General features: G+C 39.5%; 1 protein-coding gene across 6 annotated transcripts in view; it reads left to right on the plus strand.

Moving 5' to 3' along the window:
- Positions 1–7,356: 7,356 nt before the first annotated feature.
- KIF6 (kinesin family member 6) overlaps positions 7,357–15,382 on the plus strand; it is a 158,100-nt gene continuing 150,074 nt past the window's right edge. For 4 of the 6 annotated variants that reach the window (XM_039569515.1, XM_039569518.1, XM_039569516.1 and 1 more), the window contains exons 1-3: positions 7,778–7,889; positions 8,769–8,875; positions 12,427–12,501. In XM_039569515.1, coding sequence (XP_039425449.1) covers positions 7,824–7,889; positions 8,769–8,875; positions 12,427–12,501 — 248 coding nt within the window. In that variant the 5' untranslated portion in view covers positions 7,778–7,823. Of the gene's footprint in view, positions 7,459–7,777; positions 7,890–8,768; positions 8,876–12,426; positions 12,502–15,382 lie in introns of those variants that run through there. The other 2 variants (XM_039569520.1, XM_039569519.1) reach the window with 2 other exon arrangements.

Below are 15,382 nucleotides of genomic sequence, written 5' to 3' on the forward strand. Positions count from 1 at the left end.
AATCCATCTTCTTATGAGATCAGCTATTCTCCTTCTCTATTTTTCTTAATTACTCTTCTGTGTCTATTCACTTTCCTCATACTTAGCTCCACACTTCCATCTATTCCATCCAAATAAAAAGGCTGAACAAAAAGCCCTCAAGAGGTCTGCTACCACTGTTTCCCTTTGCCTCCAAAGTAACACTTCATTTTACTTTCTCCTTTTCATTTTTACATTACCTAAACCATGAACTTTATTTTTACTGGCCAGAGTTCTCCTTTATACTTATATTCTAGAGACTCCTTCACTATAGCTCCCTGCATCATGCCCTCTATTTTCACTTAACAATGATTGTGAAACTGAGATCACAACCTCTATCCTTACCCTTTTGAACTACAAAATTTAACTTTACTCCACGGCTGTAATCACCTTCCTTCACATTGTTGTATTTTCCTCACATCTGTCCTCAATGAATGAAATCTTCTCTACCCTCCCCTCTTGCCCAGTCCCACACACAGACTCTCAGAGTGCTGTTGCTTAATATCATCCTTTCAGTTATCACTCTGATTATGCTGTCAGCAGCTGTGCCTCCTCCAGCAACTCTCCTGTCTATACTGCATTACTTTGTTTGTCTTTAAGGTCCTTGTCCATACTGTAACACCTTTTTCATGACCAACTTGTAAATAGGTTTCTATGATCTATCAACAGTATCAACTTCATTTTACAATTTCAAACATACCTTTCCCTGCTTTCTGTGTCGCTAGTTTTCATCCCAAAAAGAGCACTGCAAAGATCTGTAATATTATATAATTCTCTTTCTTTAAATTCTCTTAACAGCAGCAGCTTGGTAGGAAAATCCTAGCCTCTGACTATTGTGCTAATATCACCCACATTATTTCGGTTTATTTTCCTCTTTTCCAGCACTGCCACCTGTCCTGAACTTAGCAAGAGCTGTTTGGTACACTTCTAAATTTACACAGTGCCCACAAAACTTCTGATCCATGGCTTCAACTTAAGATTTATTATAAATCAATGGTATCTAATTGAATTTTATAATGTTTTATTGCAGGTGATGGAATTTCAATCCCCTTCAAAAAAGAGCATATGCAAATTAGTTATGCAATGACTATAAAAGAAATTATTCATTGAGCAGAATTCAACATAAGATTCTAAATTTCTCACCAGTTTTCAGATAAAAAAGCCCAAACCCCACAGACTTTTCTACTCATGGTCACCTAGAATTTTATCTCTCCTTAGTCAGAGACAAATCAACAATGGACTTTGGAAAGTTTCATAACAAAATAACAGTAAGAAAAACTATAATGCTAAAGATAAATGGGGGAAGGAGGTAGAGAAAAATGTGCAGATAACATTTGCAATGGATTAGAATTATGTTTATGTCTCTTGTTAACACTTCTCACACTGTACTTTGCAACAAAGGATCCAGTTTAACATTTAGAAGATGAAACCCTCCCCCAAGCCGCCAAACCAGAAACAAAAAGCCCCACTTGAAAAAAAAGATTGGTTGTCTGTTGCAGAGTCCTAAGGATCCCTAAATTGCTCCATGGAATTTTTGTTTACTCTAAAAGAGTCAAGCAATACCAAATGTATGCATATACACAAGCCCTAAGGAGGACGTTTTCAGATTTTCTAGTTTGACTGAGTCTACCAAGACACACATTTTTAGGGCACATATAATTTTGCTGGGTAAGAATGTGAGAACAGTGACATTTTAAGGTACTTTCCAAATTTTTTTCTTACATACATGAAGATTTAGGCCTGTTTCCTAAGAAACAGGTTGTAACAGTAGCCTAAAAGAGGAAAATATCTCTGCCCTTCTCACAGGGCTGGACTATTAAGAGCTGAACAAGGCATCTTTTGTCTACGTGACAGCATTAGGAATTTTAACGCTGAATACAAAGCAGAAGAAAACAAGGGTTATAGGGCTTTGGGATGATACTTGAAATATCAAAAAAATACTGCCTCAACTTTTTCACATTCCATTCAAATACAGAAACCTAAGTTTCTGTATTTCCACACCTTTTACTATAAAGGTTTTACTGTTTCTGGCAGTGCTCACATAACAAGCTCATCAGATATTGTACCTAAATTTAGGCCACATTTCAGACTTTAAGTTCTGGTCATTTAGGAAGTGTTTCTGGTCATGCAGAAGATACATATTTGGCACTAATGTTTTCAGGAATTGGAAGATGAGACAAACTCAGACTTTGGCAAGGGTTTTGGCCCTTCATCCTGCCCAGTTGATCTGTGGAAAGATTTTAATGTTCTAACTTCTAATCATTATCCCAGCCAAATGGCATGATAGTTGCCAAGAATAAGTAAAGTCTATGAAAAGTAAAACTTTGGGGGGGAAAAAAAAGAGAGGACTTGAAAGTTTGGGCTATTATAAAACTTACAAGGCTGTTTATTTGGAAGCGTAGTAAGTTGCTAGGTGACATAATGGAGCACAAGTCCTTGAACTGCCAGGTCCAGTATATATTATGACCCATGTTATTTTTCTAATTGGAAGAAAACTACAATGGTAAAGGCAGATGATTCGTTGTGATGCTCTATTACTTCAGAATGCAATGGCTGACCTTTTTTGAAACATGGAATTGCCAGATCCTGTTACTCATACAGTCATCTAATTATTTCAAGTCTATAGGTTGCTTGTATTGTGTGGTGCCCTTCCTCAAATGCTGGAGCTGAAGAAAATTGACACATCTTTGAGGTTTAACATAAATGTAAATGCTGAAAATTCCTCAAGTACAAAGCAATTTCCCAGGGAATACAGAAAGAAGATCTCAAACAGTAAATTTAAAGCAAACCAAAACTTTTCATGCCTCCAGCACAAGATATAATCTCTAGACCTGGACATTTTTAGTTAGCTATCACCTTCAGGCTCCATTTTCCAAGACTTTCTTCAAAGTTCTAAGAAATACACATGCTGAAAATAGTTCTTTTTGTTTGGTAACAAAAAATGTCCTACAATTCCTGCCTCTTTGTAATCACCTCTTTACTACTAATAACAGAAATCTTGGGAAAATTTTTGAAGCCTTAAGCTTAGAATTTTTAAAGTTCTTAACCTAGGCCTCAAGAGAAACTTCTGTTAATCAGCAACTGTAATTTTGACTTAAATTAAGTAGCTTTTTTTCATCATGTTGCTCTTGTATCCTTCTGCCTTTTATTCTCTTAAAGGTTGGAAATCTGCTGTTTTCTTTCTTATGTCTTTATTTTAGCAAGGACTGGACATGGTGTGTGGACTCATCACAGTGGGGACTCCAATCAAATCCCTGTTCCTATGAAAATAAAGTTATAACACAAAATAGTGAGTGAAATAGCGAAGAGATTGAAATAGAAGCCTTAAACTCTCTTGGCTAATCAAAGTTCTGTATAATTTTGTGGGGTTTTGTAATTAATTTGTTACTTGTGTTATTTTTACTGCTTCAAGCAAAATCAATAGATTGATTAACCCTTTAATTAGCTTCTAAGTTTACCTAATAGTTTCTGTCCTCATATGTAGCTGTATGTACTACTTTGATCATTTATATAACTTCTGGGAAAAGAATGCTAATTTAGGGAAAATTCCCCCAGGGCTAATGCCCTCCTCATGAAAATGTAGCCGTTGCATTAATACCCTTATTACTTCAGCAAATAAGATACTAGGAGACAGTATTATTACAAGATGCTGGGAGATTGGGTGTCCATATGTCTCCATTCTTAAATACACATCTCACGGCAGCTGCAAAAATGGGAGCCTGCTATAATTTTATCTTCCACAATGGCACAAATTTTCCTTTACTTAACGCTTTCAGAACCCTATACAAAAATACTCACACATAAGCTAGTCAAACTCAAGGATACAAATAACCTCCTAGAGGTTATCTATTTTGAAGTTGGAAGTAATGTAAAAGGTGCAAAATCTGACCTCTTGTGTAAGAGCCAACATAAAACTTTGTCTATTAATTCCTAAAGCAAATGGATAATTTCTTATTGAACTAGAATCTCTCTCAAGGACAAAATGGGCACTTTTTGAAACCACTTTCAACCTCATAAAGTATTTATCAGCACTTCTTGCTCTTGAGGACAAATGAAGCTGCATTCAAACTACTGAAATAAGTGCAAAACACACCTGACTTTGTTCTTAAATTGCTGGAATGATTGAACCAAGTGAGGAACAGTTTAATCTTTTCTTTTCTTTCTTGACCATATCTGAGTGTGGGGATTTCTTCTAAAAGGATGACATGAAATGCTGAACTTAAGATTTAAATACCTTAGGAGTTCTATATGAAAATTAAAACCACAGTGATGAGACTTAGAAGAACCATATTCAGTTTCTTACTATCTCCTGTACTGAACAAGCTGAAGTAGACACAGAACACAAAGACTAAGAAAATGAGAGCCAGTAAAGAGAGAAAGTTTGATTTCCTACAGATGAAAAGAAGTCCTAAATATGGACAAGAAGATAAATAATCAAGCTGTGGAAGTTCTTTGACTTGAAGGTATTTATTTTATATTTTCTTTAAAATGTGCAACTGTTGACCAATCTAATTAGGACAGTGTATGTCTTACAGATTTTCAAACTATGAAGTTGACTGAGGTTCCCTATGGCCTAAAAGTTAAAACTGAGAACATGATGCTTTTTTAATGAACTCGAGATTACATGTGGACAGTGATCTTGAAAGAAAAGAGATCTCTCCAGGCAAGGAGATATTATCATGGTTAGGATAAAAAAATAAGGTGAAGTTAAGTCGCATCAGGTGACTTAGGGGAAAAAGATGTACACTGTCTTTGCCTTCTTGTTCATAGTATGGTCCTAGAAAGATGTTTCAATAGTCTTGAAAAAGACTTTATGGAATAGAGAAAATGCAATTCATTTTCCTCTACTTCCCACTGTGCATTTATTCACTATAAATTATCTCCATTTCTTTCTTATGCCTGTCTTAGAAGATTCTTTTACTTTCACATCAATTACCCACAGTGTATTCATATTCACTCATACAGCCTCTCATATTTAGCCTTTGCTAAATAAATTAAGTTCTACAGGTCTTTTATGTCAAAATCTCCATCAGTCTAACTATTCAAAAGCTTGCAGAAATAAAAGGAGCGGACTGTAAACACACAGAGAATGTATGCTGAAGGTCTCGCCAGGACTCTGTACAGCAGTGTGAATGCTTCCCTTCCTTTGTAGCACACACTCTCAGTTCACTGAAGAACAACAGGTTATTTTTCATTGGCAGCTGTCTTCTGGACTTTCGCAATCAGAAAATCTTCTGACATTTCTAGCTGAATGGATTCCAGATTGTAGCAGAATGTGTTGTCATTAGCCCTCAATCCTAATAGCCTTCAACATTTCACAACTTACAACACATTTCATGGTTATCCGTATCTGTTACTCTAATTCTCATGGTCATTCATCTTCTTCTGTATATCTTGATCCTTTTCAGCACATGGAACTCTCAGCCACATCATCATCAGAGTTTAATTAATACACACTCCCTTTTTTGGCACAAAGTTATTAACTAAAATATCACATAAGCTCCGTCTCACAAAAGCCTGCTAAAAATTTCTTTACAGTCCAAGAATACAGTTTTTCTTAAAAACTATAACAGATCACCTTTAACTAAGTTCTTACTCCTCTTAAAATCCTTTCACTTATCTCCCATCTTTTGCAGTCAGCATACTACATACTATAGCCAAGAGGAAAACCTGAATAATTTTGATGGTCAAATTAATGATGCAGATTTTGTTTTGCAAAAGGATGAGTAAACCTAGAGTACTAATTCTGATTTGGGTGCTACTTGGCTAACACACCATTCTTGAAGACAATATATTATGGAGTACACTCCAGCATTTCTGCAACGACAGCTGTGTCATAGAAAGGGTATTTCAGAAGACAATTGTGTCCTTTCTGTTATCTTTGTTCTTCCTTTGCTATGCAAGTGATCATTCTGCAGGTGGCCCAGGATTCCTTCTCCCCTTTCAGAAATTCAGCCAATGCCTTTATTCTGGAAGCAGCTTGAGTCTAAGATGGCTCGTTGGTTTCTCCATATGCAGACTATCCTATAAAAAAACAGTGTCTCTTCACTGTGCCACTGGCTCAGAGTTTACAGCTCAGGCTTCAGGCTGAAGAAAGGCACCTAAACCATTTGCAGAGCAGGCTTGGCACCAGAAGCAATTGTGGCATTCACCCAGCTCCATACTCCAGCTACTGAACACTGGCAGACACAAAATGGCTTTCCTCACAATTAACTGCAATATTATAATGTCTGCTGCCCAGCTAATTCACAATCCAGCTAAACTGCTAATAACAGAGCTATTGCATTTGCAGTTTTAAAAGAATATTGTACTGTCCTGTATCATTTCAATTCAAAGCCAAGCAAACCAACAAACCCAGTTCCCGAAGCTTCAATTAAACATCCCGATTCTTTCAGAGTCCTGGAGCTGAAATTATTTATGCTTCCCTTCCAAATCCTGATTTCCTAGTCTAAATTAATTGAACACTGGGAGTTCTGCTTCCCTCTTGGCTGCAGTCATTTCTCTTCCTTCAGTCACTTCTGCCTCTAACATCGCCTTCAACATCCCTATCCCTACTGACAAGAGACAAATTTTTTTCGTAGTTTTGGAGCAATGCTGAAAAGATAATTACTATTTATTCTATTATCCCATTCCAATGTCCTATTTTTCCTTCAGTCTTTATTTAACCACGAAGTAATATTTTCCATTTGTTTTCATTTTTACCCTTTTGCACTTGACTTTAGATGGTGATTAGTCCTTTTCTATTTTATTCCCTGAAGGCTCACTACCTACGCATCATATGCTTTTTGAGACAGTTGTTCACTTAGCTGACGGAGAAAACCTTTTCCCTACTGTTTTGCCTATTTGGAATACAAGTTCAACACATTTTTACCATGTCTGTGTTAGAGAAATTTCTATCCTCCTCCATAATCAAGTCCCTGATTTTTCACTTCATTTAAATACAGTGCTTGCAATCACTGTAATCTGATCCCTACCACAATATCCCACCAAAACTAAGGCCAAAATACCATCATGTTGTTTGTGTAACTCTTCAGTAACCACTTCACAGAATGATGGGGTTCTGCTATTACTGCTAAGTTTAGCTCTCATAGCAACACAACAGCCTCTTCTTCCACAAGCAGGTTTTTTTTTCAAAACGGTTTTTATATTACAATTAAGGAACTGATGTCCTCAGTGCCTTTAATCTTGGTCTTTCCCCTCAATCTCCCTCCACGGTGCTCCAACCGCATAAAGACAAAAGACCTTCTTCTCTTGAGCCTTACACGGGTGGGCTGAGCCGGGAGATCCCTGCGGACAAACAGGTGCGGCACAAGAGATCGGGAGGGGAATGCCTGGAGCGCTCCCCACGCACCGCACCTCTGGGCTGGGCAACGTGTGCGAGCTCCCTTCGCTCGCAGCCGTGAAGCTCCGGCCGCGGGGAGCACAGCTGGCGGGGAGCCGGTATGGAGGGCTCGGCGGGCGGGCACCTGCGGCGGGCGGGCACCTGCGGCGGGCGGGAGGACACCTGAGGCGGTCGGGAGGGCACCTGCGGCGGGCGGGAGGGCACCTGAGGCGGGCGGGCACCTGCGGCGGGCGGGAGGACAACTGAGGCGGGCGGGCGAGCACCTGCGGCGGGAGGGCACCTGCGGCGGGTGGGAGGACACCTGAGGCGGTCGGGAGGACACCTGCAGCGGGCGGGCAGAGCCCGGCCGCTCCCCGCTCCCTGAGGGCGTGCGAGGGCCGGGAGCCGCTCCCGCCGCGGGGCGCGCGGCAGCGCGTGCCCGCCGGCCGTGCCCGGTTACCGTTGCCGGGGCCCGGCGGCGGCGATGGTGAAGGAAACGATCCGGGTGTACGCGCGGGTGAAGCCGCTGGGCAGGCGGCAGCAGGCGGGGGTAGGCCGGGAGCTGTGCCCCGGGGATGCTCTGGGGAGGCCGGGGAGAGCCAAGGGATGCCCGGGGAGCCGCGGTCCCCGCGCCGGTGGGGGGAGCGGGGCGGGGCGGGGCCCCTCCCCCTCAAGGGGCTCGGGCGGCTGGCGGGGGCGGAGAGGCTGATACGGGGGTGGGTGTGCGGTGAAAAGTTCCCGCGGTCCGAAGCATTACGAAGTTTATGAAACCACGAAGTAGAGGTGTTTAGGTTGTAACTGTTGGGGGAAGTGGGTGAGGAACTTACTTCCAGCCTGTTATTGGAGAAACGCTCCGCAGGAAAACACTTGACACGCGTCACTGGGTTTGTGCAGTTCAACAGGGCTCTGTGCAAGGGAGGGGAATGTGTTGCTCCCAGTGTACAGCTGCCCTCCCAAGGGATAATAAAGATAATGAAAGTGTTCGTTAGGAACCGTGCATTTAGGTCTTTCAATTGCCTTCTCGTTTTAAACCAGCTCTTCTCATCGTAGCCTTTGTCTTGTCGTAGCCTTTCGTAATGTATTCTTCCAGATTTTTTGGTAGGGTTTGCACTGGGGGCCATGCTTTGTTTTTTATAACTTCACAGATATTAAAGTGGTTTAGTAAGCAAATTATGTCAAAGAGGCTATGCTTTTGTTTTTGTTTTGGTTTTTTTTCAAATACTGTAGTGTTTACATGGTGACAGGATAGTGCTGGTATGTGCTGGTTTTGTTGTATAGTAGTTAAGGAAGATCTGCTCACATATTCAGTGCAATTTGTAAAAGGTTTATCTCCAGAAAAGGTGCTAAGCTTAGGTAAATGTTATATCCAAAGGTAATGAAATGTTATATTGATGAAATTATTGTGTGGTGTCGTATCCATCCTTATTAGAGTTATTCAGTTGATGATGAGGAACCTCTGCCCAGTCTGGAGATTACTGTGCCACGTGACTTAGCAGATGGGTTCATCAATAATAAACGAGAAAGCTACAAGTTCAAGTGAGTAGAAGCCTTATATTTGTACCTTCTGCCTTTAGTGATTGACAACACTGTGTTTAGTGATACAGATGTATAGAATCAGGAAAAGTCTAATCTTAAAATTAAATTATGGTATAGATAGGTTTATTTTTATACAACTCCCTTAAAAAGAGGAATACTTCAGCACGTGCTCTTCAGCACAATGGGTCTGATAGTGCTGGATAAAATTGTCATACTATTGTCTGTCCATTGCAAGTCATTATGCATTCCTAAGTCTTATGTCAGAGATTCATTTATCAGTTCTTCTATTTTTGCAGCTTGTTTTGAATTTGTGTATGAAGGCTGAAGCAGGACTGTGTGTTCTCTTGTGATCTAATGAGTTGTCACAGGCTGGCTAAAGAAGTTTGATGTAAAACACTGTTTAGAAACTGTGTTTTAGACATAGCCAAAGCAAGGTAAAGAAATCCAGAAATTGTTGAAAGAAACAAATCCTTGGTTGTAGAGTGTAAATATTTTTTAGGAGCTTAAAATCAGTACAGCAATATCAAATATTTTTATTACTGCAACAGAAAAGTGAGGCAACAGTTTAAAATTTTGATGATGGATAAATCTAGATGTATAATTACCTCTAATGATGAGGTCCAGACTGTCTTTTTCCAATTTGGATATGATTTATTTTTTATAATAAACAACAGGTAATTTGTTTCTCTTAAAAAAGAGAGCTCCACATAAACAACCGCAGCTCAGACTGATGTCATTTTACATCAGCTAAGGTTATCTGCTTGGGAAGAGAGGAGCTGCCCTCTCCAAATAGATTAATATGCAACACTATCTTAGGTTGCAGATGCCCAAGCCTGACTTAATGAATGCTAATATTTTTGTCTGACTTTAGAATTTATTAAAACCACTGTAGAGATGGACTTTGAGAAGCCCAATGCCTTTTTATCCTTATGACAATGCAAGAATAATTGTTTGAGTTACTTGACTGATTAAGCATTAGCAGGATAGAATATATGCATTTATGTTTTGTGTATGTTGTTTGTCTGTTATAGTGTACCCACTGAATGGGTCAGCACGGTGCCTTTCTACACACCCAGTGTCCGTACGGCCTTTCTGCGCACCCTGGGAGGTTCTGTGGCAGTATAAAGTTCCAAACTGGGGGGCAACATAGCAGGGCACCAGCAGTACAGGAGGCTGCTGGAATGTGTGGATGACAACTTCCTAACATACAGTTAAAAAGCCAATCAGGATATTTGTGAACGTGGACAAACTGTTGAGGGATATTAAGCCTGGAGCTAGCTTTGACTGCAGTGGCCATGAGATAGTGAAATTCAGAGTACTGAGAGAAGGGAGTAAGGCAAAAAGTAGGAGTGCAACCCTGCGCTTCATGAATGCAGACTTTGGCTTGTTCATGGATCTGCTTGAAAGAATTCTCCGAGACACATTTCTGGAGATATGTCCAGGAAAACTGGCTGATTTTCAAGGATCACCTCCAAGCTCAAGGACAATCCAGCCACATGAACAGAAAATGATGCAAAGGCAGCAGGAGGCCTGACTGGATGAGGAAGCATCTCCCAACTAAATGGCAATACTAAAAGTAGGGGTAGAATGGGTGGGAGCACTGTCAGGTGACCCAGGAATGCTGTGTGAGGAATGGAATCAGGAAAGCCTAGATAAGGACACAGTGAGGGGTGCTGAAAACAGCCTGAGCTGCTGGGCTCAGAGGGTTGCCTCAGGGGCTCAGAGGGCTGTCAGCCAGGCCAGCTTGAGGCCAGTCACTCACATAGCCAATAGGAGGGTCCAGTCCTATTTAGTATTGATGACCTGGGTGATGGGACCAAGTGTAGCTTCAGCAAGTTCACAGACCATACGAAATTGAGAGGGGTGGTTGATACACCAGCCATTCCTGCTGACCTCAAGAGACTGAAGAAATGAGTCAATAGGAATCTAATAAAGTTCGACAAAATGAAATACTGAGTCCTGCTCCCATTGAGGAATAACCAGGGCAGGCTCAAGGATGACTGAAAGCAGATATGCATACCTTGTGTACTGGTAGACAAAAGTTGAACATCAGTCAGCAATACACCATTTGCAGTAAAAAAGGTCAACAACCCCTGGGCTGCATTAAAAAGAGCATTGCCAGCAGACCAGGGAAGTTGATCCTTCCCCTCATTAAAACCAGTGAGATCACATCTGGAATTCTATGTCCAATTCTGGGCTCCAGCAAAGAGACATAAAGATAATTAAGGGACTGGAGAGTGGAACATGTGAGGAGAGGCTGAGGGACCTGAGACTGTTCACCTCAGAGAAGGCTCAAGGTGATCTTATCAATGTCTATTAACACTTGATGGGGAAAGGGGAGATACAGAAGATGGAACCAGATGCTTTTCAGTGGTGCCCATGTGCAGGACAAGAGCTAATGGGCACAAATTGAAATACAGGAAATATCACAGGATCATAGAATGGCTTGTGTTGGAAGGAACCTTAAAGATCATCTAGTTCCAACCCCCTCTGCCACTAGACCAGGTTGCTAAGAGCTTCATGCAGCCCGGCCTTAAACACTCCCAGGGGTGGAGCATCCACAGCTTCTCTGGGCAACCTGTTCCAGTGCCTCAACACTCTCAGAGTAAATAATTTCTTCCTAATATGTAATCTAAACCTACTCTCAGTTTGAAGCCATTCCCCCCTGCACTGTCACTACATGTCCTAGTAAAAAGTCCCTCTCCATCTTTCTTGTAGGCTCCCTTCAGGTACTGTAAGACTACAGTTAGGTCACCCCAAGGCCTTCTCTTTTCCAGGCTGAGCAATCCCAGTTCTCTTAGCTTTTCTTCAAAGGAAAGGTGCTCCATCCCTCTAATCATCTTAGTGGCCTCTTGTGGACTCTCTCCCACAGGTCAATGTCCTTCCTGTGCTGGTGATCCCACTGTGAAGTGATCAAATACTGGAACAGGTTGGCCAGAGAGGTTGTGCAGCCTTCATATGTGGAAATAGTCAAAATCTGACTGGACAGAACCCTGTTCTGGGTGACTTTGCTTTGAGCAGGGGGGTTGGAGCAAATGGTCCCTTCCAACCTCAAGAATTCTGATTTTGTAAAATAACTGCAGATATTTTCTATAGAAGGTGACAAAACATATTGAATTAAATATCTTCTTGTGACCTATAGTAATCGTGCAGCAGAATGAAGGAAATAGCTTGAAAAAATGTGAGCCTGGCTTTACTGGTGGGATGCTGTATTTGGTTATAGTGTAATCTATTTATCCAGGATTCAATGTAGTGCCAGTTACAAACACTAATTCTCTTGATAGATTTAAAATACGGTTTATTTTTTTCTAAGCCACATCATTTTATCAGAGGATTTTATTGTACAGATCTTGTCAAAGCAGCTCTGTGTACAGCCTATTTATGTACAATAGCACAACAGCAAGCTGTGGTTAAGACTACAGGGAAAACATTGTACCAAGTTATGTAAGCCTAATGATGTAAACATTGACTATTGCAAACACAAACAAAAATGTATGAATCAAGTAGTGTTTTAACATTCTAAGCAATTATTATTTGCTTAATATTTTCAGATTTCAGAAAATTTTTGGTCAAGAGGCAAAACAAGATGTGATTTTTGACAGCATTGCCAAACCAGTAGCAGAATGGTACGTTGTTGATCTTGCAAGTAACCAGGGAGAAGCTATTTCTGCTTTTGTTGTATCACTCCGAGGAGAGCTGGCAAGTCTTTGTCTCATTGTAAAAGTGGATTGATATTCTAATTTTCTAAATACTGACATGTCTGAATCCAGGAGATATACAATCCCCTGAGAATTTTATGCATACTAAGGTTCCATTTTTGACTCTTCATATAGCAATGCTACTGTTGCCTCTTTTGTTGTATAGCCGTAGAAATCCATGCCCAATTCTTTTTTTTTTTTTTTTTTGTCTGTAATATAAGCTAACTTCATTGCCTTAGAAAAGAATTCCCTATATAGTTTCATGGAGAGGTAAACCTAATGAAAATCTTATCACCCTCCATATAGTTTTCATTGTTAGGAACTCTCATTAATATCTGTGGAGATATTCCTAAATCTTGTCCTTATTACTTTTGTCTTAACATGTAATATAGTGCTTTTGGCACTGGTATTTTTTTTTTTCTCCTCTCTTTTCATAATCAAACAATGCTGATATTTGACAGTTTGCAAAGGCAAATATTTAAGTCTGATGATGACTTCTGCATTCATTGTGTGGATTGAATGCCACTCTGAAACTGGTGGATTTTCTAATATGCCATTCTCTTTACTCAGTTTACTGTCTGCATTGCTGAAGTTTGTACTGGTTTTAGCGAGGGAGAAAATCCCATTCTGGAGGAAGCAGAACTTCTGCATAGTGTTTGCTTGTTTATCAAACTTACTGCTCAAAATCCAAACTTGTAGTGAGTTGGGAAGTATTACTTCAAGTGCCAACTTTCTCATTCATTGTCTGACCCATCTGTTGGTTTAAGCTATGATTCTGCAAATTAGTCCTCAAGCTGTTGCACAGTCCTGTGTTTAGCACTGTAGGAAAACAAACATCTTCAGCTGGACACTAAGCCTTTCTCATGTTGTTCCATGGATGAAAAATATATCTATCTCTTTATGAATTCATTTTCTTTCTTCCCACCCTTCCTGTTTTCTTCTCTAAAGTCCCACATAAAGCAGAAAGGTAATTGACATTGAAAGAAGAGCCATTGAATTTGGAACTTCATTAGAATAAGCTAAATAGACTTAAAAATAATGCTTGTTACGTTTTTTTCTCATCCAAAAGATATTTCTTTGCTGATCTGACATTTTCACATAATAGCTTCAGATTAGCTCATACACTTAACTTTAAATATTTCTGGGTTTAATGTTGACTGCAGAAAAAAAATCTTTATCTTATATGAGTGCGTTTGGAAAGAGGAGGGTTAGAAGTCTCATTGTTACATACTATGGACTTAATTATCCTCAACAAAAACTCAGAGTATCAAAATTAACTAGTAAGAGACTGGCTAATTTTTTTCCCCTTTGGAATGTTTTTCTAGAATATGAAAATGTTTTCCAGTTGAATAGTTCATCTATACAGTGCTCTAATAAACAGGAAGGGGTATTATTTTCGTTTATTTCAGTGTTAGCTGATAAAAGACTTTTCTTATATATTAATTTTCTCCATTATGTAGGCTTTAGTTTCGGAGTTTAGGTATTTTTAAGTACTTGAAAGTACTTAAATGCTATTAAAATCAATGGTGTTTAGGTATACAATTATCCCCAAATAGCTGAGTCTTTATCTTTAATGCTAAAATTGACTTATAAAACCATTCTTAATTAAATCAAGATTTTGTCTCTGAGCATTATAATGTGGTAAAGCTTGTATTCTAAATGATGTTTGTGCTGTTAGTGATAATACTGAAGGACAATTTTACTTGTGTTTTTATAATAGAATAGACAATAACTGAAGTTCGTTCATGTTTTTATCCACTCCCTTGATTTTCTACCTCTTTTTAGACAAAAATATGTATTTCAAAATGTCTTCAGAGTCATGAGGTTCCTTGGCTAATGGAGTCCTGAACTGGGCCTGAAATTTATTTCACTCTATGGTTAATGACACCATTTTCCTTTCCATCATGGGACAATAAGAATTGCCCTGTTTCTCTTAAAGACCACAGTTTTTCATAGTAAAATGTTCTTCACTATTTGTTTCTTTCAAAGTCAACACTCTCTTGCATGAAAAAGCTGTTGTAAATACACACATTTCTGTTGTTGGAGTCGCTTGACTGAGGGAACGGGTTTTGTGTGTGTATTGCCAGGGAAAAGAAAGTAGCAGGAAAATATCAATTAAGTAGTTCAGTAACATTTTGAGGCTCTTTGTCATGCATTCTTACAGTCCTGAGAAAATTCAGTTAAGAGACTTGAATGCTCAGAAAAAAAAATCTTGAGCATTGTTTAAACTAAAACCAGAAATGCAATGGTCAGGATTCTAAAATCTTTCTAGTTTGTTCTTGGATGGATGGAAATTGGATGCAACTTTATTTTCTCTTTTCTTTTTTATTTTTTTTCCTTTTTAAGTGTGTTTTCTTTGATGTTGGGCCACTACTTCTTTTTCTGTAAGTCCAGTTACACTGTCATCTTGCCTGTGGTTTCAGAGGCACCAGACATTAGTTTGTTTAATTTGCTTCTTCAGCCAAAAGTGCCAGCCTCTGCAAACCATTATAAGCATGTGATTTGCTGGAACTTTATTACTTTTCTGCTATCCTTGAGTCCTTACATTGTTTCTTTTACTTTTAATTTTAAATATATATTCTTGATAATGTTTTTGTGCAGTGTCAACTGGATATTTAAGAAGCAGCCCTAATTCTGTTACTCTATTGTCCCGGTTTGAGACAAATTCGGAGGAATGTCCAAATTTGAACGTCCTGTGATAGAAGGCAGGTTTCAGCCACCCCTCCCCCACCAGGTTCAGGAAAAAAAATTTTCCTCCGAAGAAAGTGAAATTAAAAAAATGTTTATTTAACAGACACAATGCACAATA

Source organism: Corvus cornix, chromosome 3 (genome assembly GCF_000738735.6).
Source record: "Corvus cornix cornix isolate S_Up_H32 chromosome 3, ASM73873v5, whole genome shotgun sequence".
Taxonomy (NCBI): Eukaryota; Metazoa; Chordata; class Aves; order Passeriformes; family Corvidae; genus Corvus; species Corvus cornix.